Source organism: Vicugna pacos, chromosome 17 (genome assembly GCF_048564905.1).
Source record: "Vicugna pacos chromosome 17, VicPac4, whole genome shotgun sequence".
Taxonomy (NCBI): domain Eukaryota; kingdom Metazoa; phylum Chordata; class Mammalia; order Artiodactyla; family Camelidae; genus Vicugna; species Vicugna pacos.
In genome coordinates, this window is record NC_133003.1 from 48,842,620 (window position 1) to 48,869,835 (window position 27,216).

At 48.8% G+C, this 27,216-nt stretch overlaps 1 protein-coding gene across 6 annotated transcripts in view; it reads right to left on the reverse strand.

The window, feature by feature from the left end:
- SRGAP3 (SLIT-ROBO Rho GTPase activating protein 3) overlaps positions 1-27,216 on the reverse strand; it is a 286,557-nt gene that overhangs the window by 20,055 nt on the left and 239,286 nt on the right. For 3 of the 6 annotated variants that reach the window (XM_072941761.1, XM_072941762.1, XM_072941759.1), the window contains 8 exons: positions 25,346-25,373; positions 20,327-20,429; positions 15,625-15,685; positions 13,857-13,934; positions 6,064-6,198; positions 3,992-4,097; positions 3,557-3,784; positions 675-754 (listed from right to left, as the gene is read on the reverse strand). In XM_072941761.1, the coding sequence (XP_072797862.1) occupies positions 675-754; positions 3,557-3,784; positions 3,992-4,097; positions 6,064-6,198; positions 13,857-13,934; positions 15,625-15,685; positions 20,327-20,429; positions 25,346-25,373 (819 nt within the window). Of the gene's footprint in view, positions 1-674; positions 755-3,556; positions 3,785-3,991; positions 4,098-6,063; positions 6,199-13,856; positions 13,935-15,624; positions 15,686-16,387; positions 16,419-20,326; positions 20,430-25,345; positions 25,374-27,216 lie in introns of those variants that run through there. The other 3 variants (XR_012060775.1, XM_072941760.1, XR_012060776.1) reach the window with 2 other exon arrangements.

Here is a 27,216-nt window from a genome sequence, read left to right on the forward strand (position 1 = left end):
TAACTCAAACTGAATCAAAATGGATTATCTACACACAAAACCTAAAACTCTTAGAAGAAAACACAGGGTAAATCTTCATGAACTTGAACTTGGCAAAGAGTTCTTAGATTTAACACCAAAAACACGAGCAACAAAAGGAAAAACTGATGAAGTCGATTTCATCGAAATTAAACAATTTTTCCACCTCAAAGGACACCATCAAGAAAATGAAAAGATAAACCACAGAATATGTTTGTAAGTCATATATCTGATAAGGGACTTATATGTGGAATACAGAAAGAGCTCTTACAACTCATAATAAAGACAAACAACCAAATTTTACAATGGGCAAAGGATCTGAAGAGACATTTCTCTAACGAAGATACACAAATGACCAATAAGCACGTAGAAAGGTGCTGAGCATCATTAGTCATGAGAGAAATGCAAATCAAGACCTCATTGAGCTACTACTTCACACCCTCTATGGGATGGCTAAAATCAAAAAGTCGGATAATATTAAGTGTTGACAGGGATGTGGAGAAGCTGGAATACTCATACACTGCTGGTGGTAATACAAAATGTTGCAGTCACTTTGGAAAGCACTCCGGGAGTTCCTTAAACGATTAGACGCAGAACTACTGTATGATCCTGAGGGCAGGGGTTGGGGGGAGGCGCTGCGATTCCCCGTCACTCACCTTCATCACTGGTGTGAGGCTCAGTGCCATTGTCGTGGTCAACCTCATCAATGGTCCCTGGCTCGCTGTGTGGGCTGTCACTGCAAAGAAACACAGGGAGGGAACTCCTGGGGGGCTTTGTACCCTCACACGGCCCTCAGCCTCCCATAAGCTCTGGCCCAGCCCACCTCTGGGCCTTGACCCAGACCAGGCCAGGTCCACTTCATCCTATCTTTTCCATAGGACCACCCACAGACTCCCAAACAGGAAACCACTCCCACCCCCTCGTCCATCAGAAGCTTCCCTGAATAACCTCGCCCATCTGCCCTGGGCCTGGAATTTGCTGGGCTGCTTTCTTGGTAAAAGTTGTCAATGCTTAAGTTTTCTCTAAGACCTAGTAGACTGTGTAAAACCCTGGCATTTATCCTCGGAAGGACTACAGGCCAGAACAGAAGGGAACTCTGAAAGTACTGAGAATTATCCATCTACCTTGGCTCCCTGTCTTACGGCGGAGGTGACACACCCAGCAAGGTAGGTGAAGCTCCCCCAAAGTGGGTTCCTCAGGGCTGCATGTGGCGCTGTGTGCAAATCCACATCAGCTTGGTGGTGAGCAGGCTAGCAACCACGATGGGCTAGAGGGTAAAGTGAGTCCAGGCCCAACAAGTTCAGTCATTAATGCACAGGGGTAATTTCACCAGCCACTGCCCCTCACTGGATTCTAAGCTTCTTGAGGCCAGGGTTCATTCACATCGTCAGTGGGTCCATTTTTTATCAAGTCATTGACTGAGTCCTAATATATGCCAGGCTCAACACTAGGTGGGAGGGACACACTGATGGGTAAGGTGGACACAGACCCTGCCCTCATGGGCTGGGAAGTAAAACTGCTGCAAGTTGAAATGCATTATGCAAATGAGCAGAGACAAGAACAGCAGAGGAGATCTATGCAGGGTGGTCAGGGAAGGCTTCTCGGAGGAGGTGACATCTATGAAACCATTTAAAGGAATATGGATTTTATCATGAAAAATTCTCCCCAATAAGGTCCAGACTCTGCACAATGTCTTCTTTAAGACCTTTCATAACCTGCAGAGCCTCCACCCTCACCGCCCCTTCGTCACACGCAGCATTCCAGTCATTCAGAAACACTTTTGGTTTTGTCACCTACTCTAGACCTAGCACATTCTTTGCCCACTCTCACCTGGCTGACCCCAGGTCATCCCACAGATCTCAGTCAAGTTACTGTTTCCTCCAGGAGGACTTCCCTGACCGCCCTACATTGGCTCCAGGGCCCCGACTTCCTCCTCCCTGTGTCAGGGGTTAATTCCAGTTGGGCTCCATCCTTGCCTCCTAGCCCAGGGCCTGGCCCAGGACAGATGCTCAGTAACCATCTGGTGAATGAACGAATGTTGTCCAGGGTGATAAGACCCTCAGCCAAATCTCCCTTTTTGGTTTTGAAAACACCTCCAAAATTACCATGTAATTAATAGTGTTCCTTTCTCGTGGGGTGCAAATGGGATTAAGAAAAGCGTGGCTATTGTATATTGTGCTTTGATAAAGACACCCCGATCTGTAGGGGCCTTCCCAGAAAACTAACTGTATGTATTGCAGCAAGGAAAGAAAATTGGTAATGGCTGCAAAGAGTGTAAAACTGAAAAGCTTCTCTTTGTCTAGAAAGTATGCTCGCTGGCTGTTTAATGTTTCTGTTACAGAACAGGTGCTCCTGGTGCCTCCAATGAGATTGAGAGCTGTGATATTTCTATGTGGGGCAGTGTTGCAGAGAAACAAAGAGGCTGGAACATTTCCCTTCTTTGAAGCAGCTGCCCAAATGTGCCCACAGAACTAAAGCGAGGCATGAGTCCAGGAATGCTTTGACCATCAAAAGATAAACTCCCCTATAAGGCACCTGGCTGGAAGCAGTGTGGGTCATACCTAAATATAGAGCCGTGAGCTGTCCTGGATTGAGAAGAAAGAAAGAGTAGGAACCCTTTGGTCTCTGTCAGTTGGTGTTCTGAATTTTCTGTCTTCACCCCATTTATAAAAAGTGTCCTATTTTCACCACATTTTAAAGTCTTAGCCTGGAGAAGGTAGTCAGCCCTGAGTTTAATAAGATCCTAAAACATTTCTCCCAAGGCCCGGTGTTACACCAGGTACACAGAGGTGCCCAGCTAGCAACTGTGGGCCTGCTGTGGAGCTCGCAAAGAAAGTGAGTTCGCTTTGCCCAGAAAAGAGAACTCCTAGGTGGGAGGGGACGAGGTGAGGGAGAGCCTCCTCTCAGCTCGAGAGGTTGAGGTCGGGGTGATCCAACCTCCTGCTGCCTGAGATGGGTTTGCAACTCACCCAGCCAGTGCCAGCCTTGCATCTCCTAACCAATGTGATTAGCTCACCACACTCAAGCCCCGGGAGGAGACATGACTCTTGGGCTTGTGTTGAGACATTTGGGAAGGAGAAGCTCTTTTTCCACTGGGGATGCTGAGATAACGGGTTCCAAACTGATGTTACCAGATGCCCTCTTAAAACTACCAAGCGAGAGGCTGCCTGAGAATGAAGCCGACGCAGAAGAAAGCAGAGCTGGGGGCTGCGGATTGCGGGACTGGGTCCTGACGATAATCGTTGAATCCCTGGATCCAGCTATACCTAAAGGCATAATTCTAGACTTTTTAGTTAAATGTAAGTTCCCATTTGGCTTGAGCCAGTTTGACTTGTATTTCTGTCCCACAGAAACCAAGAGAGTCTTGACTGATGCAGCTGTCCCTTGCACAAGGCTGCTGCAAAGCTTAAGTGAAAAAATGTAATCGGGAGCACGGACTAAAAAGTGGTAAGAAAACCGAAGGGCTTCTTACTGTTCCGCTTCAACAGCAACAATAACAAAGATGCTGAGAGTAATGTTAAGAAGAATGGAGTCTTACCAATATTCTTCCCCTCCAGCCATACACTTTTCATACACGGGTCCCTCCAGCTCCCGGGGGCTGGGGAAGATGGCTTCATGATGGATGATGATGGTTTTGATGACTTCGTTGACGTGTGCCTGGCAGGACACAGGGTCTTGCCCATCGGGGATGTGCATGAGGGTGGGCCCGAAGCAGATGGCCAGGTTGTAGGGATCCATCATGTTCTCATCGCTATACTGTGAGAGGCTACGAGAGAGGAGCGGCCACAAGTCACCAGGGAAAGGCGAGTCCTCCCTGTGCTTGCTTTCTTTGGGGGCTCTGCTCTACTCAAGTTCAGGAGGTTTCCATGCTCTGTTTTAAGAGAGTTGTCCCTGCAAAAGCCTCAGGACACCCCCTCCCAAAGAAGGCTGGGGCTGAGTCAAAGAGGGGGGCCCCCCTGGCCGGGCAACTCACTGGTTAAGGAAAGCGAAGAGGTATCTCATGACCACGATGACCACGCGAGGAAGGGTGATGAGGATTTGCTGGATCTGGTGCACCCTCTCAGCTGGGTTCTCCAGTTCTGTAACACAAAGGGGCTTTTCAGGGCGTCTCTCATCCTCAGGGAGCCATGTAGCTCCACCTGTGGGTCCCATCTATGAGATCAGTCCATGTGGTTTGGGGGCGGCGGTTCTATTCTCAGTTCCTGGGACTGAAATGGGACCCCAGCCTGGCCAATCAGAGCGTCGTACTCCCCTGGCCACAGGGCGGGCCCAGGAGGGGGTCCATGGTCTAACCAGAACCAATCAGGGTTGGTCCCTGGGACTCTGGGCCGCAGAAACCTAGAGAGAGGTTCCCTCGTGAGACTGGGTGGAGGAGCCGCGAGGGGGCCCCAGGAAAGAAGATCCTGCCTGGGAATGAAGTCAGCACAGGACCAGAGGGGACCGATTCTGATAGATGTTGTGTGAGGTCTGGGCCCAGCTGGGCCTAAACTTTTCAGGGATGCGAGCCAATACCTTTCCTTTCATGGACTAAACCAGTGTAAGCTAAGTTTCTGTCACCTGCAACCTACGGGCCCTGATGAACACGGGCAGGGACCAGGTTTTATTAAACTCTGTAAAAACACCAGCTGCAGCACAGGCCCGGCACAGAGTAGGTGCTCAGGGAGTGAGCTGTGTGTGGTCAAAGAGCCTGCAGATGCTTGAGCTCTCTTCTTGGACCCCTGTTTTCAGTCAACCCTAGGGACATAAACTGTGGTATTTTTATCAGTCAGGCCAGGGTTAGGGGAGACAGACTGGGTTTGCTAAGGAGTAAAACGTGCTTTGTGGGCTTTTCTCTGTGGGGGAAAGCTGGTGCTAAGAGTGAGCTCCCAGAGCTCTGATGATGACCGTCTACAGGGCTGCTGCATAAACCCATGTTGGCTTCTTTTTCAGAAAAAAAATTTGTTTTTCTCCCCTAGACCTTCCACTCTGCAGCCTCACACTCCATCAGCATGCCCCTTCTAAAACCCAGGTTCTTTCCTTTCCCCTCTGTGTCCAAGGCCCTTCAGGATGGGGCTTCAACCAACCTTGCCTGCTTCATCTCCCAGCTGCCACCCCTTCTCAAAGTGTCTGAAGATGATCTAGAGTCCCGTTTCTCAAATGGAGTGGGAGTGTACCTCGGAGGTACTTAAAATACGTGGGCAGAACGGGGGGAGAAGGGTTTTTGACACAAGGCAGACAAGAGGTTCAAGCCTCACCAGGCTCTTGTCACCTCCTGGCGCACTTTCCTGGCTGCAAATGTCTTTCAGAACATTGCAAAAAGGATTCCTAAGTGAAACTGGGTGTGGGGTAACTTTTCTCTAAATTAAATTAAAGAGTTTATTTTTTTAAAGGAGTTTATTCTAAAATACTAACATTCTAATACTCTATGATTAAAAGTTTATTTTAAAAACATTCCCAAAAGACTGCCTTTGATTTTGGTACCTTACAGTGAAGGTGCATTTACTTCAGCCCCTAGACTGGACTCCTGCCTTTATGCACAGAAATATCAGTCAAGAAGGACTCTGATGGCTAGGACATCAGAGGAAGCCCCAGTCAACTTATTTTCATTATTTCCCTTGTTTTCTATGTCCTTGATCTGATTCCCAAACCTTCCATGGCTCCCTATTACCCAAGGAGTAAAGCTCTGGAATCCTTGCCACGCATTCAAGGTCTTCCCTTTCCTGTTTCATTTTACCCTTCCTGGATCTTGCACCCTGTACTGGCTGCGATGCCCTCCTGCTGGTCCCACTGATCTGTGTGTACCCAGCCCGTCCCAGGACCCTTATGCCCACTCCTCCTGGAAGACTCTACTCACATCACCTCCCAGAGGTGTTCCATGCCATCAGTCCTTCTATTATAAACCATCTCGTTATTTTCAGAAGAAAGTTTTAAGTTCTCTGAGGACAAGAGACATACGGCTTCTTTCACTGTATCCCTCCTGTGTGCTTAGTGCCATGATGAGCCTGGACTGCAACTTCCAATAAAGATTTGTCAAGGAATGGATCAGCCCACCCAGGAAATACTTACTAATAGTAGATATCAAATCTTGAAACCTTTCCTTAGGAAAGAGTGGGTTTTCCAGTCCTCGGAAATACAGTTTGAGAACACCAGCAACTGAATTGATATCTCGTTCATTTTGATCATCCACGAGGGGGTCTTCACCTAAGAGGAAAGGGGAGATGATGATTCAGCTTGGTCAGGAGGCAGGGTAGATGCAGATGGCAGAAGAGGTGACCTGGCCCACCCTGAGCCGGAGAAGCAGATGCGACAGCCTCCTCAGCAGAGCAAGTGCAGAGTTCCCCCTGCAGCCGATTTCGAAACTGTTCAAATCTATAGAAATGCTGCATAATTAAAATAATGAACATCCATCACCTTTCACTTACACTCATGTTGCTCTATTTGCTTTCTCTCTCTTTCTCTACTTAAATGTATTATTGCTCAATTATTTGAGAGTATTTTGCAGACATTACATCACTGCTAAATACCTCCCCTTATACTTCTCCTAAGCATAAGGATATTCCCCTACATAACCACACAGCATTACCACACCTAAGAAAATTAACAACAGTTCCACAGCACCATCTCACAGACAGCCTACGTTCAAACACTCCCCATTGTCCTGTGTTTCATAGAACTTTCCCAAAGCTAAAATCTAATCCATGTTCACACAATTCATTCAGTTGTTTCTTTGGTCTTTTGAATGTAAAATAGACCTCAACATGTTTTATCATTAGTTTTTCGTAATACTAACTTTTTTGATGAGCCCAGCCAAGTGCCTTGCAGAATGCCTCACAATCTAGATTTGTCTGACTGCTTCCTCGTGATTAGAGTTCAGTTAAATATTCTGGGCAAGAATACTATGTGGGTGATGTTGTGAACTCAGGCTGTCCTGCTACTGGTGAATGGTGATTTTACACCATTTTGCTGATCTACAAGTACTACAATGGTGATCTACAATTACTAGCTGGCATTCTTCTGTAAAGAAGAGCTTTCTTCATGTTCCCTCTGCCCTCATCTTATTTTTTTTTATTATTTTATGTACTTAAATTTTTTTTTTTATTTATTGAAGTGTAGTTGGTTTACAATGTTAGTTTCAGGTGTACAACAAAGCGACTGAGTTAGACATATACATACATATATGTTTTTTCTTTTCAGATTCTTTTCCATTATATGTCATAAGAAACTGAATCCAGGCCCTGTGCTATACAGTAGGTGCTTGCTGTTTACCTATTTTATACATAGTATTTGTGTCTGTTAATCCCAAACTCCTAATTTATCCCTCCCCAGCTTTTTCCCCGTTGGTAACCATAGTGTTTTCTATGTCTGTGAGGCTGTTTTTGGTTTGTAAATAGAATTTGTATTTTTTTTTTTTAGATTTCACATGCAAGTGAAATCATTGGATATTTGTCTTTCTCTGACTTACATCACTCAGTATGATAATCTCTAGGTCCATCCATGTTGCTGCCAATGGCATTATTTTATTCTTTTTTATGGCTAAGTAATATATTTTATGGACTTTTAATGCAATGTGTTATAATCCACTACACCACTACCACTGGGATGCTCAAACTGTCCCCAGATCTGGCCAGGGGGAAGACTTTTTTATGTCCTTTTGATGTGACCTCCACGGAGCACTTCATTGATTTCTGGCATGAAAGACGTCCCTGATCACGATGCACCTTCCTTGACCCAGATCTGCAACCAAACATCTCCCCAAGGAGCTCTGCTTTGGGCAGGGAATGGTATTTAGAAACCAAGATCTAGGCTCTAGGTCTGCTTATGGCTGCAGGAGTGTCATAAAGCGCTTCCAGGCTCTTGCAGAGGAGAGAGATAGACTCTGTATATTTTTTTTCATGATTTCACACTAGTATTTCCAATTCACGTTTAAGATGCAAGGTTTTCTTTACCCTCATTTATTTTATATTCGCATTTCGTTTTTCTTACAGTGAAAATCTTGTTCGGAGTAATATTAGTAATTAATACTTTAATGTGTCTGCCTTATCCTACAGTATACAAAAAATAGTTTCAGATTTTTAACAGCAATACTACCGCTGACAATAAACCTACTACATGAAATCTAAGATTTTTCTGCAGGGCTTTTTTCCTTCTGTTCTTTAGGTCCTCAGAATGTAGGACCTAAAAAACAGAAACAAAGGCTCAAGACGTATGATCAGAGGACCGAAAGTAGATCAGTGGTTGTCTGGGGCTGGGGGCTGGGGTGCAGAGGGTGTAGGGAATGACTACAAGTAGGTACAAGGTACTTTTTAGGGATGATGAAAAATTTCGGAAATGAGATTATGGTGAGGATGCACAACTCTATAAATACACTAGAAACTACTAAAATGGAAACTACTAAAATGAGCCTTATGGTATGGAACTCAAAAGAGCTGTTAAAAAATGTATGACCAGAGCCCATGTTCAAAAGTTACTCTCTGCGTGGCTGTCAGGCTGATGCATAGCTTATTTGTTTCTATTTAGAGTCAATTTTATTTTTTTAGAAATCCTGTTTTTAAGAAAACTTGGCAATTTGGAAATACAAAGCATCCACCTGGTCCAAGAGTCAAAACCAGATAAAAAGCTGCTCACAGAGAAGCTCTCTTCTTTCCTTTCCCCCCACCCCCCACACCTCACAGTTCACTGTTTTCATTCGTCTGTCCTGCTGTCTGTCTTTCTACAAAAATAAGCAAATACATGTGTACAAATTTTTTATGTTCCCTCATTTGTTACACAAAAGGTAAGCAGCACACTATACTACTGCATAGACTTGTTCCTTCTCGTAACAGTAAATCCTAGAAATCCTTCCATGTCAGTCCATAAAGCTCTTCCTTGTGGTTTTTTCTTTTTTTCTTTTTTTATGGCTGCAAAGTACTCTATGTTATGGATAAACCATAATTTAGTCAACCAGTCTCCAATGGATTGATATTCCCATCTTTTGCTGTTACAAATATTGCCACAACAAATAACCTTGTACATGTATTTTCTATTCGTGCTGGTGTGTCTCTGTGGTAGGTTCCTCCGTGTGGAATTGCCGGGTAAACACACAGATAGTTTCACCAGAAAAAGCCACATTCTCCTCCCCTGGGGCTGTACCCCTACCAGCAACACAGGAGAAGGCTGTCTTTCCATAGTCCTGCCCATGGAATGCTGTCAGTCTTTACAATGTTTGCCAATTGCACAGGGGAAATGCTATCTCAGGAGAGCAGCGCTATCCAATTTAATGAGGGTTGAGTAGCCAGTTCCCCAGAAGGAGTTTCGGTGGGGACGTGAAAGGAAGCAGGCAGCAAGCTGACAGCTCCCTGAAGATACTGAGAGAGGTCTGCGCAACGAGCTTCTCCTCCTCCTCCTCCCAGAATGGCCCAGAGCAATCCAAGACTGGCAAGCAATGAAGATGGGAACTGGAAATTCATACTGGGATCTCTTTACTCCGCTCCCATGGGAAGAGTATGCTTTCCTGCCAGGGCTTCTGCTAGCCCCAGCATGCTTAGTGCAAATTAGAGAAAGGCATCCCCAGCCCTTTCCTTCCTGAACCAGGGCTTGCAGCTTCCAGTGCATGAGCCGAGTTCAGCTCCCTCCTGTCCTCATGACCAAGCACCCTTGTTCAGTGCCCAGCCTGAACGACCGTATGTGGCAGTCCAGGCACTGGTGTTCCACAGGTAACCTCTCAGATATTCTCACGGGAGGAGATGAGAATGCTTCCACTACAAGACTTTCTCATGGGGAAAGAAGAGAGAAAACATTAAAAAAAAAAATTCTTGCCTATACTGACACAGCACTTCTCAAGTGGGACGCACGCTGGTCCTTGTGATCTCTTCTTAATCCTGACTACAGCACCATAGCGCACCAGGGGAGGCACGGTTCCAGCACCATCACTCTGTCTTGCGAGAAAGCTGAGGCTCTAGCAAATGAAACAACTTGCCACATGGTCAAAAACAGACATCAGCAAAGTCCCAGGTCTTGTAATGCCTGGGAGATACTCCTTCTTTGACCTGTGGTTTTCAGTTCTATCTGACTGCCTGCCTGCCTTACCTGTCTATTTATCTATTTATCTATTTATCTATCTATCTATCTATCTATCTATCTATCTATCTATCTATCTTCCTTTCCTCCCTCTCTGTATCCCTTCTTCCTTTACAGTAGAATTCTAACTTTTTTTTTCCTTTTTCAAGAAAAAAGTTCCCATGGATGCTCAATATATAGAACAAAGCTGTCTTAGTTGAATTTAGGGAGAGGTCCATTTCCCTTTCTACCCCAGTAGCAGCCCTTGGGGTCCCTCTGAAGGATGCTAAGAGATGGAAAACTCTGCACTATATTAAGCTGTTTCCCTCCTGTACCACGCATTACTCTTGTGGTCTCATGACCCAGAAGCACGAGGATTTTCTTCCCTCCATATAAGCGCCCCATGTTAAGCGTGGTTAACATATTGACTCCTCTCTCTCTCTGTCTCTCTCACACACACACACACAGACACACACCATTCATTCTTGCTCTTCCTCCTGGAAGGCACTCTGTCCTTAAAATGAGCCATCCAAATACTCCATCCTCCCAGCCCAAGCCTTCGGCTCTCTGCACGGCTAGACAATTTTGTCTCCAGAAATGCAAGGAATTCCAGAGCTCCAGATGAGCAGGATGGTGCATGTGACTGATGGTTTCCTCTAGCAGGAGAATTAGAGCTAAAATTCCAGGCAAATCAGTGAGAAAGCTGTGTTCCCACTCTGCTAGCTAGTGTCCTTGGGGGTGGTAGAACAGAATCATTACCAAACAGCTGTGCCTGCAGCCTGCTCTCAGCCAGGTCGCCTGTGCACTGCCCAAGGATAGAAGGCAGGCCTGTACTCAGAGTGAACACACAGCAAGTGCTTAGGCCTCCAGGGGCACGTGCTGCTGGGGCCTGCAGGTGGTCTCTCAAGGGCACTTCTCTTGCGCCATGTTCCCCCGAGGCCCATCCTGAGACTCCACAACTTATCAACCCCTCCCAGTGTCTCCTGGCCACACCCCCTTCCTGGGGAGGGAAATAAATCTCAGAAGGGCCAGGTCCAGAGTCTAGTATGTGTCAGACCCTCCATGCTGTGATCTCAGCCCCAAATCCAAACCTTATCTTGATCTGCCAATGAAAGGGCCAGTGACTCCCTCTCCAGCCACCCTGCCACGCAAGGAGAGACCACAGGCAGCTCGGTCATCTTACATACAGAGAGAACAGGGGACTGGCTTGTGGGGAAAACAGGGAGGCAGGGAACTGGTCTGGGAGGCAACAGTGAACCACAGCACTCCCCACACACAGCCGCTGACTCCTGCCCTGTCGTGATGCTTTCTACTTCATTTTGCCAGATAACAGGAAGATCTCAAAACTTGAATGGTGAGTTTAAGACTTACTGGCAGCAAACTATAGTAATAAAAATAATCTTCCCAACTAAAACCCTGGTTGACCTGTGTCAGAAGAAAAAGAAAGTGGGTTTAGGGATAATAAGCCAAGAACGGACTTCCAACATGGAACTCTTCCTAAGCTCAACGAAGAGAGGTCTGTGCTCCTGTTCACAGCCTTATGCAAGGAATGGAGACAAGAACTTCACCCAGAGAGAGAAAGAAGGGGGCCAAGGAGGAAAAGACTCAGGTCTCTTTGAACAAGTGGCAAAGGATAGGCACCCTGCAGGCATTAGAGGGTTTCAATTTTTAAAAATAAAAGGAAGGAAGGAAAAACACAATGTACTGGTTTGGAGAGAAAGTTCAATCACAAGTTAGAGCACATGGGCTGGGAGGAGAGGGCGAGAAGAGAAAGACAGAGCAGGGCCCACGTTTGGGCCGCCTGGCTGCCGGAGGCTCTGGAAGACGGGCCAGGCAGAGGGAAGTTAGTTTCAGGTTCGGGGGAGGAGGGGCCCCTGAGGGTCAGCTGGGTCAGGAACCCAAACCCAGGGCAGCTGGGTGGTGGATGTCAAGAAACAGAAAGCAATGAGTGAGAAATCTGGGTACCCGCCAGCCCAGAGAAGCCAGACAGATTTTTCTAAAAAAGACATCCCAGGAAGTATTCTTTTAGAATAAGCCTTGGAGGCTCAGGTGGAGCAGAAGGACAAGGCTGGCAAGAGAATGAGATTCATCCTGGAATGAGGATGAAGGGAGAGGAGCCAACTGCATACAAGTGAGGCAAAGAACAAAGCAGAGACGTTCTGGCAGCTTAGGTTAGGGTCAGGCGAACTCTGTGGTCCAAGACTTGTTAGGAGCAGAGAATTCTGGTTTGCCCATCAGTCCTGTTAGTCATTCAAGCAAGTGAGGGAAGGTGCTGATCTTAGAAATCACGATCAGGAAGGAAGAAAGCAGTGCTGTGGGGGCAGGGATTGGGCCTGGCTGAGTACTTACAAGGAAGAAAATACAAGGGCCTTTGGGGGGCAGCCACCAGGCTGGGGGCGCCAGGTAGTGAGTGGACCCATGAGGTAGTGAGGGAATTCTGTGTAATGGGATGAGCCCAGGAGGATGGAACCAGCAAAAGGTCCGGACCACGGCTCTGTTCATTTACAGTGAAGAGTTGGAGGAAATAAAGCCCTGGCTGGGCCGTCCGGTGTTGCCCAGAGGAGCTCAGGCAAACGATGAATGACACTCTTTGCACATGCTGTTCCCTTGGTCTGGAACGCTCTTTCCCTGCTTCCCCTGACTTTTACTCTTCAAGCCTCAGCTGAGGCATTTCCTCTTCCAGGAAGCCTTCCCAGGCTTTGCTCTTCTTGTTCCTCCCAAGTGGGGCTGGGGCTCCCATGCTCCCCAGTGCTTACTCCATCCTTGCACTGAGCATGCAGTCTGTTTACTAAACTGGCTCCCCGCCAGCAGTGATCTTTTGTTCCTATCTTATTTCCCAGCCCCAGTCCATTACCTGGTGCTGTGCAGGGCTCAACCCAGGCCTGGTGAATGGATGAACAGATGTACGTGGACGAGGAATGGGGGCAGGGGAATTCTGGGGCTCTCGGGTTCTACATGCCTGAGATGCTGGAGTGGACTCCAAAACTAAGCTCCCTAGGACCGTAGGAGGCCGCTGAGAGCCACATCCAGCCAAATCCTGCTCTCACACCCAGTTCCAAGCCAGAGGGCCAAGGGTTGCAAAGCTCCGTACTGGGGCTACAGTGGTGACCGCCTGGGGTCAATGGAATGCACCCTCCACCCTACAGTTAATCTTAGGATGGAACTAGGAGCCCAGGGAGAGGGTGAGTCTGCTCGGGAGGCAGCCCCTCCAGGGAAAGGCCGGTAACAAGTAGGAGAATTCTAGTTAAGTAGGGATCCCGAGACCAAGGGAGGCAAAACCAAACAAAGCACATTTTGGTGGTCACTTCATTTCTGATAAGCTTTTTTACGTTTGGCTAATCAAAGTGGGAACTAGGGAACCTCACTGAGGGCAGGGGGAGCATATGGGCTCCTCCTCCCAATGTGTAGCTTTGCAAAAACACCACATGAAAAAGTAGGTATTAGGCAATTCTAAGCCACTCCACATTATCTATTTTCTTCCAACTTTTCTAAAACACAGAAGCCTTTATAGACTCGCATAATCATTCCAAGGCCCTCTTTCCCGCAACCACTGCAGAGCCCATGAGAGAAAGTCACCCCTGCGTGCTGGTAAATGCTCTTTGGAGGGAAAAAAGAAAAATCAAAGATTTCGGTGTTTGCCAATTTTTATGGTGTAAATACTCCCACCCTGGCTGATTTCGAGCCACCAAGGTGAAACCTCTGACTGTGAAGTTGGGAAGAGATGTTGCTACAAGCCGCCCCAGCACCGCTGGCTCCAAGACATGCGTTAACACCCACCCTGGCCTCCTGTGGACAGAAGCTGGAGAAGCTCGCTCTGCACCTACCTCTCTCGAAGGAATTTTTGATGTCATTGACTTCAACCTGAGATCCTGGCACTCTGAAGATCCCTTGCTGCTGGAGTCCTAAAAGATATAAGAAGAAATAAACAATCAACAACAAAAAAAAGACAAAGAACACGCATTGAGCTCATCAGACCACCAGGAACATCCCTGACTCTCTCCACTGCTGGTCTCTTTCTCCCACCATCCTTTGCAACAGAGTCATTCCCGATGACTGCCTCCTGGCAGAGGCCCCAAGGAGCCTTTGTGATGGATTCCAGCTGGCCAGAATGCCCAGACCCATCCTGCTTCACATGTCTAGAATCTCCTGTTTGGGTGATGCTATCAGCACTGGCCCAGTGAATAACTTCTACTTTAACCCACAGGTCAGCTCAGTCAAACAACCGGGTGGTAAATTCTGCCTACCAAGTTCGCCTACTGCACGGGTGTCGAGTACCTTGGCCTGCGTTTACAAATGCCCTGAGTTTAACAGCCACAGAGATTTTGAACAAGAATAATTAATGCCACTTCCTCAACCATGCCCTCCCTACCCACCCCATCACAGGCATCTTCTTCCTTCAAGAAAAGCTAGAGTCGAGAGTGCATGCTGGCTTGGGATCAAGCACTCTGGGGGAGATCAGCTTATTAAAGAAAGCAATCTCATTTCGATGTGTTCCTGGGAGGCCAGAACAAAGAGGAGGCCCTGACACCTGACACAGCAGTGATGACAAAACAGCGACCTACGGAACTGAAGGAATCAGAGGGCCTCCCTCATCCGAAATGGGAATTAATGGGGGAGACTGGGATCTTTCCTCTGAGATTCAGTTTTTCTACAGAAAACAACCCTTACCATTATAATTCAGGAAAGCCTTTACCCTTAAAGGCAGGCTCTAGTCAAAGTTTGGTTTGTACACAGCATGTGCTCAGTAAACGTTGCTCATTTCTCTTGTTAACCAACCCTGAATTTCTACCGTCTGTGTCTTTTATCCCGGCCTCCTGGCTCATTCCTGGCCTCCTGGCCTTCCTGCCCGTGTTAGGCCTTTGAAAGTGTCATTCTCTCCACCTGGGCTCGTGGCCATCACCCCTCGGAGATGCCTTCACTGCCTTAGCCAAAGCAGCCCTGCCCCCTCCAGCCACTCTCTATCCCCATTTAATGATTTTCTTGGCACTATCACTATCTGAAATATTATTTCTCTGCTTGCTTACTTCTTTGCCCTTCTAATTGGTCACGTAAGCTATCTAGGGCCAGCATCCTACCTGTCTTGCTCATGGCTATACTCCCGTTGTCAAAACCAGTGCCTGCTATGAGCTCCAGAAATATATTTTGGAGGAACAAATAAATGAATAGATGGAGGCACAAGGCAAGTGCTGGGGACAGCATGGATGGAGCAAACCCCAGACACTGCATTCCCTCCATGGAGCTCACAATAGTCCAGCAGGACCAAGTGACTGTCAGCCAGCGACGTTCGGCACTCAAAGGGCCGACCTCTGCGGTGGGGTGGGAGCCAGGAAGGAACGAATCCGGTTCTCCCACATGCTGTCCCGGCTCCTCAGTCTTCCTAGCTCCTGAGTCTCCTCAGCACCACCTTCAGCCCTGCCTACACACGAGGCCCGACAGTAACACTCAGAACAGCAGCTGTTCCACGGGGCGAGTTCCCTCTAGGAAGCAGAGCAGCAACAGGAAGATCTTCCAAGATGAATCAGAATCTCATTTCTTAGGAGTACAGCCTGGCTGGCACCCGTTCTGAAAACACCACCCCAAGATCACGCTTACCGTACAAATTGATGTATCGGATGCAGCTCTCGACGACAAGCGGGATTGCTTGTCCTGAGTCCTTGAGGAAAAAAAGTCATGAGTTGTATTGGGCTTGGCAACCACCACAGGAAAAAGACACTGCAAACTCGGTTATAAAATCAAGCCAGAATATTAGTACCGTCAGATTAGTAGGAAAACAAGCAAGGAACTGCTAATCTCAGTCTCCACCAATAGGTAAAGTAGAAAGTCTTCCGTTACTGCAGAAAAGGCATAGCTATGATAGTTTTAAAGAAATGCTCTGTCTTCCTACTCAGCTGGGGAGGAATCAGGGCCCAGAGGCCCGACAGGTACGTCTGGGGAGGGGAGAGGGCCCACCGCGTGGAGGGGGCTGTAGGTCCTGATGCCAGAAAGAAGAACACACTATGGGGGAAGCCAGGCTGGCCCCAGAGGGCCTTCCAAGCTCTGCAGAGGGAAGACCATTTCTAAACTTACAACTTAAAAACTCTCTTTAAAGGGAGCCACATTAAATTGCTAGCCTCCTGAGAAGGTGGGGAAGCAATGAGGCATACACAGTATGCTCTTGTAAAGGGACACAGAAAAAAACCACGACTTTGGATACTTCAGCAGCTCCTCCACATCCTATCCTGATGAACTACAGTCACAGAGAGGATAACAAAGTGGACTCTTTGCCAACAGGCAAGGTGGGCCCAGTGCTAGAAGTCAGGATTAAAAACAGGTTCCATCCAGTTGGATGGGGCTAACGGACCTTTCTAGTAAATACCTGGTTCCTGGTTCGAGCATTTCTTCTTCCTCTGATAACAAAAAATAAACAGGCAGCAGAGCAGGAGAAAAAGAAAAGATTATGCAGGAGTAAGATCAGTTAGAGTAAGCAGATCCTTCAGAGTCCGGGAAGGCCGAAATGCAGTGGCAGCCAGCAAAGGTCCGGGGGACGGCGTCCCTGCCGGTGGGGGGCGCCCTTCGGACACCGCAGGGCAAAGGGGTCTCTTTCAGTCCTTGTCAAGTGCAGGAATGGTGTGTGCTGAACCCTTCCTCACCCCATGTCTAGCTTCCCCTCAACACAGGGGCTGTTTATTCACCAGCAGACAAGAGCCCACCTAAGACCCCTTAAGGTTCGCCCAGCAGCCCACAGAAGGGAGGGACACACGCCCTCGCATGTCTGGGGTAATGCAGTCCCTGCAAGTCAGCTCTGGAAACCTCGCTCTTGGTTCTGAGTGAACCAGGATCGTGTTTACCAGGTGCCCTCTGGAGAGTACGCAACGGGATCCCACCTGGTTCCAAACTCCACTCAGCCTCCCCTGCTTTCCTACCACATACCTGGGGTAGCTTTTCCTGCGTATCCACTTGGTTTCGCTCTCCCTCTACAGGGTGCCCTCGCCCTGGCGCTGAAAAGGCCTCAGGGAACCTAGAAGCTGACCAAGGCCTGGAGGAGGGAGGGCAGTGGAGTCAGATTGCCTTCACGATCTTACAGGCAGAACCGGAGCCTCTGTTCTCCCGGGAGTCGCCCATTTTCAGGGGCGCACTCACTGCCTCTTCCTTCTTCCTGGCTGTGCAGCGGGTCAGGCTCTGGGGTGCTGCTGTGTCTCACCCCAGCCCCTGGAGGAGGCCGCCCGACTGACAAACCCAGGATGTGCCTCTTTTTTCAGCTGGTGTCATCTGTCCAGCGCCTGGCACCTCGACAACTGGAATTAGCCTAAGCCTACCCGCAGCCTAGGCGGCCGTGCCAGATGGTCAGACGGGGCTCCACGCGCACTCCTGGGGACGCTCACTGATAGCCAGCACTTCCACGGGGCTTGCTGTGCGCCAGGCAGTGCTCGGGAAACACGGCGGGCGCTAGCTCATCCGATCCTCATCACACGCTCATGAGGTGGGTAATGAACATTCTCATTTCACAGAAACAGGGCGAGGACTCCCTACGCCCACATACACACACCTGCCTCCCCACCCACGAGGGAGGCCTCCTGGGCTTCAAAATTTATAACGATAAATTGACTGGGTTTCCTTCTGTTTGAGAGGCGGGGAAAAATTAAGGATTTTGAAAAGAATCCATTCAGGTAGGGTCCTAGAAATTTATAAAAGCAACTCCAACAACATTTATCCGTCATCCTTAACTTGGGGATGCATCCTTGTCCCTCTAAACCCTCAGAATCACGGAGTCTCAGTGATGTTATTTTACTGAAAAGCCTTTCGGAGGTCTGGCATTTCAAAGCTGGGGACGCAGCTCTCGAAGAATCCTCTTCTGGACAGTATGGGAGTCATAAGGGAAAATTAAATCCCGTTCACAGAGGTTGGAGGACTTGATATATTACACTGCCTTTCATTCTCTGAGAGTTAACAGTCCTTGAGAATGGGACCAACGCTGCAGGTGACTTGTCTCCACGCTGTGAGCGCACAGTAGGTGCACAGAAGAGTTTGTTGAACTGCACTGATGATATGTGGTATAAGCACTCGGGACTACAAAGAAATGCAGTCGGATAACACACGTACTTTTTTTTTCCTGTCAAACAGTCCCCTGGGAAGGCTGCGCTCTTACGGCAGCAATGTGTGGCTGCTCAGCGCTCTGGGGCGTCCCTCTTGGGGGCCTCTTTTCAGAGCCAGTCCCCTGGTTCCCACTGGAGCCCGTGCCTCCTGCCAGTTTGTGCCCCCGGTGACTGCAAAGCTGGGCTCTGAATGGTGCTTTTCATCCCAAAGGCCGAGGCATCCATGCGAATACAGAGTTTTGGCCCCACTGCAGGCTCTCGGGAAGGCTAAACAGCTGCAGCAGTGGCGACGTATTTAGAGCAAGAATGTGGCTTCCCGAGGTGACCACCTCCAAGGGGCAAACGCTCACGTGGTTGGTGTGTTTGTCAGGGCAAGAAAGTCAGGTTACTTGATGGCCACACACTTTATGTAGGAGCTCTCCCTTCGGAGACTCTTTCACTAAACAGAACACCTGACTTTCAAGTCTTGTCAGGTAAGACCTCCTTTCAAGCGTCCTGAGCAATCAATCATCCATTTCCAAAGAGCTGAGGCAAATCCAGAAGGAGTCCCCTCGCTGGTGAGGCCTCATTCACTCCGCTCCTCCTGTCACGGGCTCCTCCGTCCTGCTCCCTTGGCTGTGTACCCTCTTTTCCTTTGCCGCCTGCTCACAGCTCTTCCTGCTCTGGGCTCTCACAGAACTTATTTCCGAGGGGCTGTCACCCAGGGCTCATCCTGGGGCATCTGACACATTTAGCTTTCTGTGTTGAAAACCTCCTGAGCCACACGTGAAGCTCCTTGAGGGCAGAGAGAATCTGCTTCAGTCCCCTGTCAGCTCCGGGGTGTGGCTTTTTCAAAAAGAAGGTCTTGACAGAGCCAGCAAGGAGGGAGGAAGAAGAAAGGACTCGTGACACAGCCCCCTCCTCCCATGACCTACTGGATGGCAAACTGCTCTCTCGGGGTCACCCCCAAACAGTGCCTCTTCCCCAATGCACCCAGCGGCACCCCTCCTTTTGAGGTCCTCCATGCCTCCCTCTCTGAGGTCTCCTAAAGCAACCGCTGCTGATTCCTGCCCCTGGCTGTCCCAACTTGTGCCCCACTGTTCCACTTTCCCTCTCCCCCACCATCCCTTCCCCAGAACTCAGCCCACAGGCAGAGATGGTCCTGGGCCCTGGCTGGTCTGCCTACCTCCTCCGACACCTGAGGCTGGCCCTCCCTGTCCTGCAAGTACTGTGCGCACCCTGCCTGAGGAGGGAGGATAGAGGGCTGGAGCAGGGGCAGCCTCCACCACCCCAAAAGTGTTAACTAAGCCCGGAAGCCTTGGCTTCTCTCCTGACTGATATGAGTCTTACTTCCTGCAGAAACCGTCTTCGTTAGATGGTGGTGGGCTCTCCAGTAACTGGGAGGGACCCTGCCCCTGTTCCCCTAAGTCATGTTAAGGATGCATCCCCCCTTCCTTAACTTTGTGCCCCACCTGCTGCCCTTGTCAACTCCACCAGCATCTTAACTTGCTCCGAGCCATTCTATCCAGCATGGCGGGATCCTGCACCCTTTGCAGCCAAGAAGCAAGAAAAGAAAAGACTCACTGAGGTGAAAAGCCTTTTTTTGTTTAAGTTGTAAAGGGTTAACCTGGAATTTGAAAGGGACTACCTCAGCTCTTCTCCCTTCTGCCAAACTGCCTCACAACAAGCACAACTAGGTGGGAGGGTTGTCCCTCATTCAAATTGTACGTGTTTCCCTTGCTTGTATATTCTCAGCTGTACCCATGGGGGTTTTCTTTGCGTAGCTTCCAGCCAGTCCCCTCTCGGGAGCCGTAAGTGTGACTCAAGGTAAGGGCGTTTCGCTAACTGTCCCTTGGGCTGGTTGGACTGCAGTTCCTGAAGCAGCGCAGTGTGGCTGGCAGGGACCACTGTGCCAGCAGGGGTTCAGTGCCACCCAGACTTCCCTGGCTTCCAGCACGATCGCATCTCACCCCCGGGGCTGGGAATCAAGGGAAGGCACTTAGGAGCAACTGGTCAGAGACAGAAGCAGCTCTAATGAGAAGCCCTCACTGAAGCTACAAGCAGTTGCCGTGAGGATCAGCTCGCCTCGGGCCTGGCTGAGAGCACAGATTCAAAGTTCCAGTCTGTCTGGTTGGCCGTCAGTCAGTCGGTCTGTCGAGGTAGGGCTGTTGGCCAGGGGAGAGGTGGAGAGAGGCTGCCATTACATTGGGCACATTCTCGGACTCTGGTTCCCCAGCAAGTACCTTAATGAACGCTTCCATACAGCCGTTAAATAGTTTATGGCTACACACTGAGAGAGGCCTAGGTCTCCTCATTTTCTGTGGTTTAGGGGGAAGACAGGGGGGCCTAGGGGAAAACGGAACAAAAGAAATCAAGAAAGCAACCAAGGTAAACATACAACTGGGAAAGACGCTCTTATAACCCATGACTGGAGAACACAAAATGCAAACGGCAGGCCTGAACCCCCAGCGCATTGGTGTCCAATGCTCCATCTGAAGGCCTCTGGATGTTTAAGGGGGTCTTAATTCACCCACAGTGTCAGGCAGGAGCAAGGCTCACGTAACACAAATGCATTCTAAGTCATGGAGCGGGGGAACAGCACGCGTCCCGGAAACCACTGAAACTCCAGTCAGAGGCTGTCATCCTGCAAAGCTGATCAGATGGAGGGGGGGTCAGGGGGAGAGATGTGATCTGTAGCCCAAGAAAGCAAGAGACTTTCAAAGATGACTGGAAGGGTTAATTTTCATTATTTTGGCTTAAATTCGTCACCAAGTCTCAACTCCCAATGTACGAGGGCACTGATCTTCCCAGTGCCTCCTGGCATTTCACATATACTCGACTCGTCTTTATTCCATTGATCTAAGAGCCAGGCAATTAGTGTTCTCATTCTAGAGATGAGGAAACTGATGGCAGGCAGGAGGGGTCCCCGGGTGACCCAGATAATGATTATCTCCTGTCTTTTCGTCAAGTACACTTTCAATTAAAGTGCTTTCAAATCCGTTATTACACTTAACATCTGCTCAACCCTTACGTATGGCCCCATTTTACAGAGGCCTAAACTGAGGCCTAGAGAGGGGAAATGGTACAGCCAGGCCCCAAACCCAGGCCTCTTTGTGTCCAAGTCAAAGATTTTTCCCAGCGGGCCAGTCACGGAGCCTGACACTTTTTCATTTCTAGCCAAAGATTCACCCATCCCATTAACCCTTGCCAGCAGAGGACCCATGGGGCCAGGCTGAAAGTGTCTTGCTTGACTTTACGATCTCCATTCCCTGTGCTCCACTCTCGGCCACAGGGAGGGGCGACCAAACCACAGTTCACCAGCAACAGTGAAACAGCCACACACACTGGACCAGTTTCCAGAGTTGCTCACATGCATATACCTGTGTTGGCTTATTTGCTCATCTTTCACCACCCAAGGTGGCCTGACTCAATGCTGCCAGCCTTCCAGGGCAAAGGGCTTTCTGAGGTTAGAAGGAGGGCCCCTAACCCAGAGAGGCAGTTCATTTTCAAATGGCTTAGTTCACAATTTGAGAAGGACCAACTGGGGACCCAGCCTGGCACAGATAATGTCTGTGCGTGATAAACACAGAGCTGGGGCCCCAAGTCTTGACCGATTTCTGTGAACGGGCAAGGAATCTTATGCGTTGTGGAGCCAGTCGAGGTGCTGAGACCCACACTGCCTCTGCTCACTGGCCTTGCTGTGTCTGTCCCCTTCAGCAGCCCCGCCATCTGGGGAACTCTGAGCGACTTCTCCTAGGTGTCTGAATACTGAGCAAATGCTGCGGGCTCCAGGACATGCATGGGCAAAGACACAGTGGAATCCAAATATCATGCCACCCAAACACTGGAACCAAAATAACAGCACAGACCAAAAATTTCAAAAGGAAACACCAGGCAAGATTATTCTGAGCCCATCTTGGATCTATGTCAATTTGGTTAGCTAAGTCCATGTCATTTCTTTTTCACAAGTTACTTATTTTGGGGGGAGGTGGTTCTGTGGGAGTGATATTTCTTACAACGGATCTGCTTTCGAATTTCCAAATGGCAAAAGGGAGTGCCAAAAATGTGACACAGGGCCAAGGGGTTTTACGTATAATAACTGGAGGAGAGCTGCTTCGCCACCTTGTTTCCACAGTGTTTTGGGTTTGTTTTTGAAGGTTCTCACACTGCATGATACCCTCACAACAACCCTGTGAGGTAGGCAGGACCTGTTAAACCTACTTTAAACATAAGGCAAATGAGCCCATGAGACGTTAAGAAACTTGCCCAAGGTCATGGGACTAGAATTCAGCTCTTCCTACTCCAGGTTCCAGGGTGAGTATAGAAATTGGGAAACTGATTTTCTCACAGAACAGCCATGAGTAGCATTGAATTATCTATTAAACGCTCATGGCCAGCAAGAATAGAGACTTTTAATGCAGGCGTTGCACACTCAATACCAAAAAATCTAGGATGCCTTTAAAATTTTACTTCTTCAAGTAAGTCCTAAGGATTTTTTTAAGTTTACAAAATGGAAAAAGGGGAAACAGGATACTTTTTTCCCATTTCCAGAAAGCAAAGGACTGTTGGAATCACACGTGGATTTCTTTCTTTGTGCGGTGCTCTGTACATGGGGAAGAATCTCTGACAAGGAGACGTAGCTATCCCAACTTTGCATGACATCAAATCGATACCGACTTACTGAAGTGCTGGGTGGGACACAAAGTGGGGAGCGGGGGGGCAGCTCAGCCAAGGAAAGTGGGGCAGCCTAAGCCTTCCATCTCTTCTGCTGCTCAGTTGCAGAGCAAAAAGGAAAGAGAGAGAGAGAGGCAGGGAAAACAGGAACCGAGAAAGCCACGGAGAGGAAGAAAGAGAAACCAGAGACCAATGCCCCCTTTCTGCCTTTCAACCAAGAGGAAAATTAACACACATTAGCGACACAGGAATGGGCCTCAAAATTATTCTGTGACCAAAAGGATGGTGATTAATTTTCCCTAGACAACCCAACAGATGTGGGCGTCAACATCCAAAATGGTGGCAATATTGTAGTTCAGTGGTGGTCAGGCTCTTGGAGGCTGTGTGTGGTTGTGCACGGGGTTGCAGCTATTTGGACAAAAAAAATCTCAAGTGATATCACTACTAATCCAGTCTTGGGGCCAGTCAACCTAGGTTAGGAAAGCCAGTCAGCGGTCTGAATAACCATAATCAAACTTCATGCTTGCGTCTGGCTTTGGCATTTACCGCGCACTTTTCAAGTGTGTTATTGCATCTGGTCAGCCTAATCACAGGGTTATTCTGAACTGGGGCTACTCTAAGATAAGGTTCTTACGTGTGAGAAAAGGAAATACAATGTGAGGCAGCCCGTGTGCAAAATTGATCCATCTACACAAAGCCAGCAGCAACTTGGCTGAGGGGGCCTGCCCAAGTGAGCATCCAAAATGACACTGATCTTGGACAGGAAACCATGGGAGGTACAAAGTCATAGTACAGAAATAGCTCACCCAGGGTGTTTAAGATTAATTTAAAAAACACTTCCAAGTTAGCAGTGTATCCCACAATAAGTTTAAAGTGATTTTTGGAAGTAAGGGGAAGCTTTTCGTTCACTAAGAGTTGCCTCTGACCTTGGCCAAGGGCCAAAGTGCAGCTGGCCGGACCGGCAGCTTAGTGCAGTGTGCTCACGTGGGAGGTCTGCAGTCCACGCCTGGGTTTCCCAGGCCCCAGGCCAAAGGGGGTGTGGAAGGCAGCATCTCAGAGGGCTTTATTTAAAAAAAGCAAAGCCCCCAACTTTTCTCTAAGGAAGACTGTGGGACCTCGCCAAGGGTTGGATTACAGATCTCTCCTACAGTCTTCTGGAACCATCTTCTCCCACATGAGTTCTAGGAAGTAGGAGGAAGTGAGGGACGGCTCAATTCGTCATCTCCTATCTGTTTCACTATTTGCAGTCTTTGGTGTAAAATGTGGCTTCCGTTGTTTTGGGACTATGAGAACGCCCTCTCGCCAGTAAACAAACAAACAAATAAATAGGAATTTGTTTCTAAAAGATTCTTGGAAAGTAACCCTGCACATCTGGTGACCCATGTGCTGGAAGGGCCTCGCCTGGCATTTTGAATCACCACTATGTTCCCAGACTGCCGGGGTCAAGAGGAACAGCTGCACGGGCTAGGCTTCTGGAGAGCTCTTAGTCCCCCCCACCCTGGGCCCAGCAAGCTAAAACCCCAGAGCTTTCCAAGGCACCTTCCAGCCAACTCCCTTCTGGATGAGGAGGGAGTTGAGGGTTCATCCTCCCTCTTGCCAAGTAGGCCAGCTTTCCAGGAATCTGGGACACTGGGAAGAACTTGCGGGGAAAGGATGTCATCGAGTCACCAGGCCCAGAATGAGGCAGAAGTAGCTCTCAGTGGTCACTGAGATGGTGGAAATGATGGGCCACTGGCTGAATTTATGCTGGGCAGTGGGACAGGCACTGCTGGGAACACAGAAATGGATGGGCTCCGAGGAACCCCGGCAGCGACGGGGCTGCTTATGGATCCAAACTCTCTGAAAGCAGAGGAAAGGGCCAGCCCTGAAGGAAGCCCCTGAGCTGTCAGCTGCTGAGTGAAAGTGTTCACTGGCTCTGGTCTGCTCAGGGAAAAGTGCAGAGAGTAATGTGGAGCAAGCTGGAGAGAAAGCAGAAGCTGCCCATTGTTACTTTCCCAGCAAGGGGCTCCACCATCCATCCATCCAAGCGCGGTGAGGTCCCAAGCCAGGTGTGGATATGCGCATGCGTATGCCCGGTGCTGTGCGATTCCAGCCAAATCCAAAGCCTGGGCAAACGGGACCCTAGGCTGCGCTCCCGCCTCGGCAGTTTGCTCAGCAGCCATATAACGGATGGGGAGACAGATCGACAGCTACCCGACACACTCTGGCTTCTACTGGGCGCCCTCAGCCACTCTGCAATATATATTACCGCCCAGCCCTCCCACCCGATGGGCAGCGCGGAGGGAAAACACCCTCTTCCCACAGCAGCTCTGAAAACCCCCTCCCTGTCATCAGCCTGGGGGGGAGGGGGTGGCTCACCAGCCGAACGCGGCAAAAGTAGCCAAAAGAGCCTTGCCCTCCCGCTCAGCACCCTGCCACAGCACCCCGTGGGGACGCTGGTGAAGAGCTGTCCCGCTCCAAGAAGCCCCAGCTCCTCTGAGCTCCTAGCAGCGTCTTCCCGCCTCCCCGCCTCTCCTGCTCCTTCCACCTCCTCCTGCCCCCGCCTCCGGCAGCCGGCCGGTGAAGGAAAACAAGACCCCGGTTCTTACCTGGTTGTGCCGCATTCTGCTCTCTCCCCTGAAAAGAAGAGTGTACATTGATGTTTAATTGTTGGTTTTGTTTCTGCTTGTTTTTTATTCTGACCAGAGACCACTCATCTATTTCTAAAAACAAGAAGCAACAACTGAAGTGAATTATTTGCGAAATGGGAAATCTAATCATGCCTCAGGTATGGTCTGTTGGGAAGAAGTGAGTTGTATTAAATCCTCAGTGCCTCCTATTTCCAGGGCCATGTTCATGTATATTTCTCTTCTTATTGTTCATACATATTTTTTCAGTGACTCTCAAACTACAGCCTGCTGACCACTGGCAATAGACCCTCCTGGGACTCTTGTTAAAGATGCAGATTTCTTGGCTCTTTCCTGTATAAGAACCCAGGAATCTGCATTTTAATAAGCACTCCAGGTGCTCCCTTCTACGCACACCCCAGCTCATGAACTCCTGCAGTGCTTTATGTCAACAAAGGTTTACTGAGTACCCATCATGCCTGGCACCGAAGGGTACCAGCCAGAAGACCAGCTATTTCTCAACCTTGCTACGCCCCTATTCCCAGCCCTCCTGCCTTCATTCTCAGCTGAAGACCTATTTGCTTCCTTCACTGGAAAAGAAAACCAGTAAGACAGGGTCTCTGGATGCCTCCATGAGACCCACTCACCTGCTATCTCCTCTCCTGGTGCTCTGGAGGAAGCATCCTGCTTCTGCCAAAGCCCTGATCTTATGCTCCAGGTCTCGTGCCCTCTGCCCTTCTTGGGGGCTTTGTCTCTGCTACCATCTCCCCTCTAGTATCACCAATCTCCTCTCTTCCGGATCATTTCGGTCAGCACATCAACATGCACACTGGATACATTCAACCTGACTTTTAAGCCCCTTCTTGACCCCTTTTCTCCTCTAACCGCATCTCCATTTTCTCAGCTTTCCTTTACAGCAAAACGTCCTGAAGGAGCTGTCCAGAGTCCCTGTCGCTCCCTCCCCTCACCTCACCGCAGGGCTTCTGTCCTCACCACTCCACAGAGACTGCTCTGTGCGGCTGAACCCAGTGTCTGCTCTGCTCTTATCTGACTCTCAGCCCTCAGTACTACCTTAACTCGGTTAATCACTCCCTTCTGATGAAGCTTTCTAAAGCTTTCGCCTCTTGATTTTCATGACTCTATTCACTTCCCAGGTGTCCTTCCTGCCCTACAGGCTGCTCCTCGGTTTCCCTTGTCTCCTCCTCATTCTGCCCAAACTCTAACCTCGAAATGTCAGGATGCCCCAGGATGCAAACTGCATCTCCTCTTCTCTTCCGGCCCACCCTCTCTAGGTGACTTCAAATGCTTACTGATGATTCCCTACTCTTACCTCCGGATCTTACATTTCCCTGGAATTCCAGACTCATATCCATTGCCCTCTTTTTTTAACAGCTTTACTGGGGTATAATTTATGTATCATAAAAGTCACCCATTTAAAATGTATAATTCAATGATTTTTAGTAAATGTTCAAAGTTGGGCAACCGTCACCACAATTCAATTTTAGAAAGTTCCCTCACATAGAAAAGATCTCTTGTGTCAATTTATAGTCACACCCTCTTCCCACCTCCAGCCTGTGGCAATCACTAATCTCTATAGATTTGCTTATTCTGGGTAGCTCATAAAAGTAGAATTGTGCAATATGTGGTCTTTTGCATTTGGCTTCTTTCACTGAGCATAATGCTTTTGAGGTTCATTCATAGCATGACTCAGTACTTCAGTCCTTTTATGGTACAGGAAGAGAACCTCAAAGCCAGTGCTGTCCCATGGACATATAATGCAAGTCACAATTTATAGTATGCACGTTACAAAAAGTAAGGAGAAACAGGTGATATTAATTTAAATAATATATTGC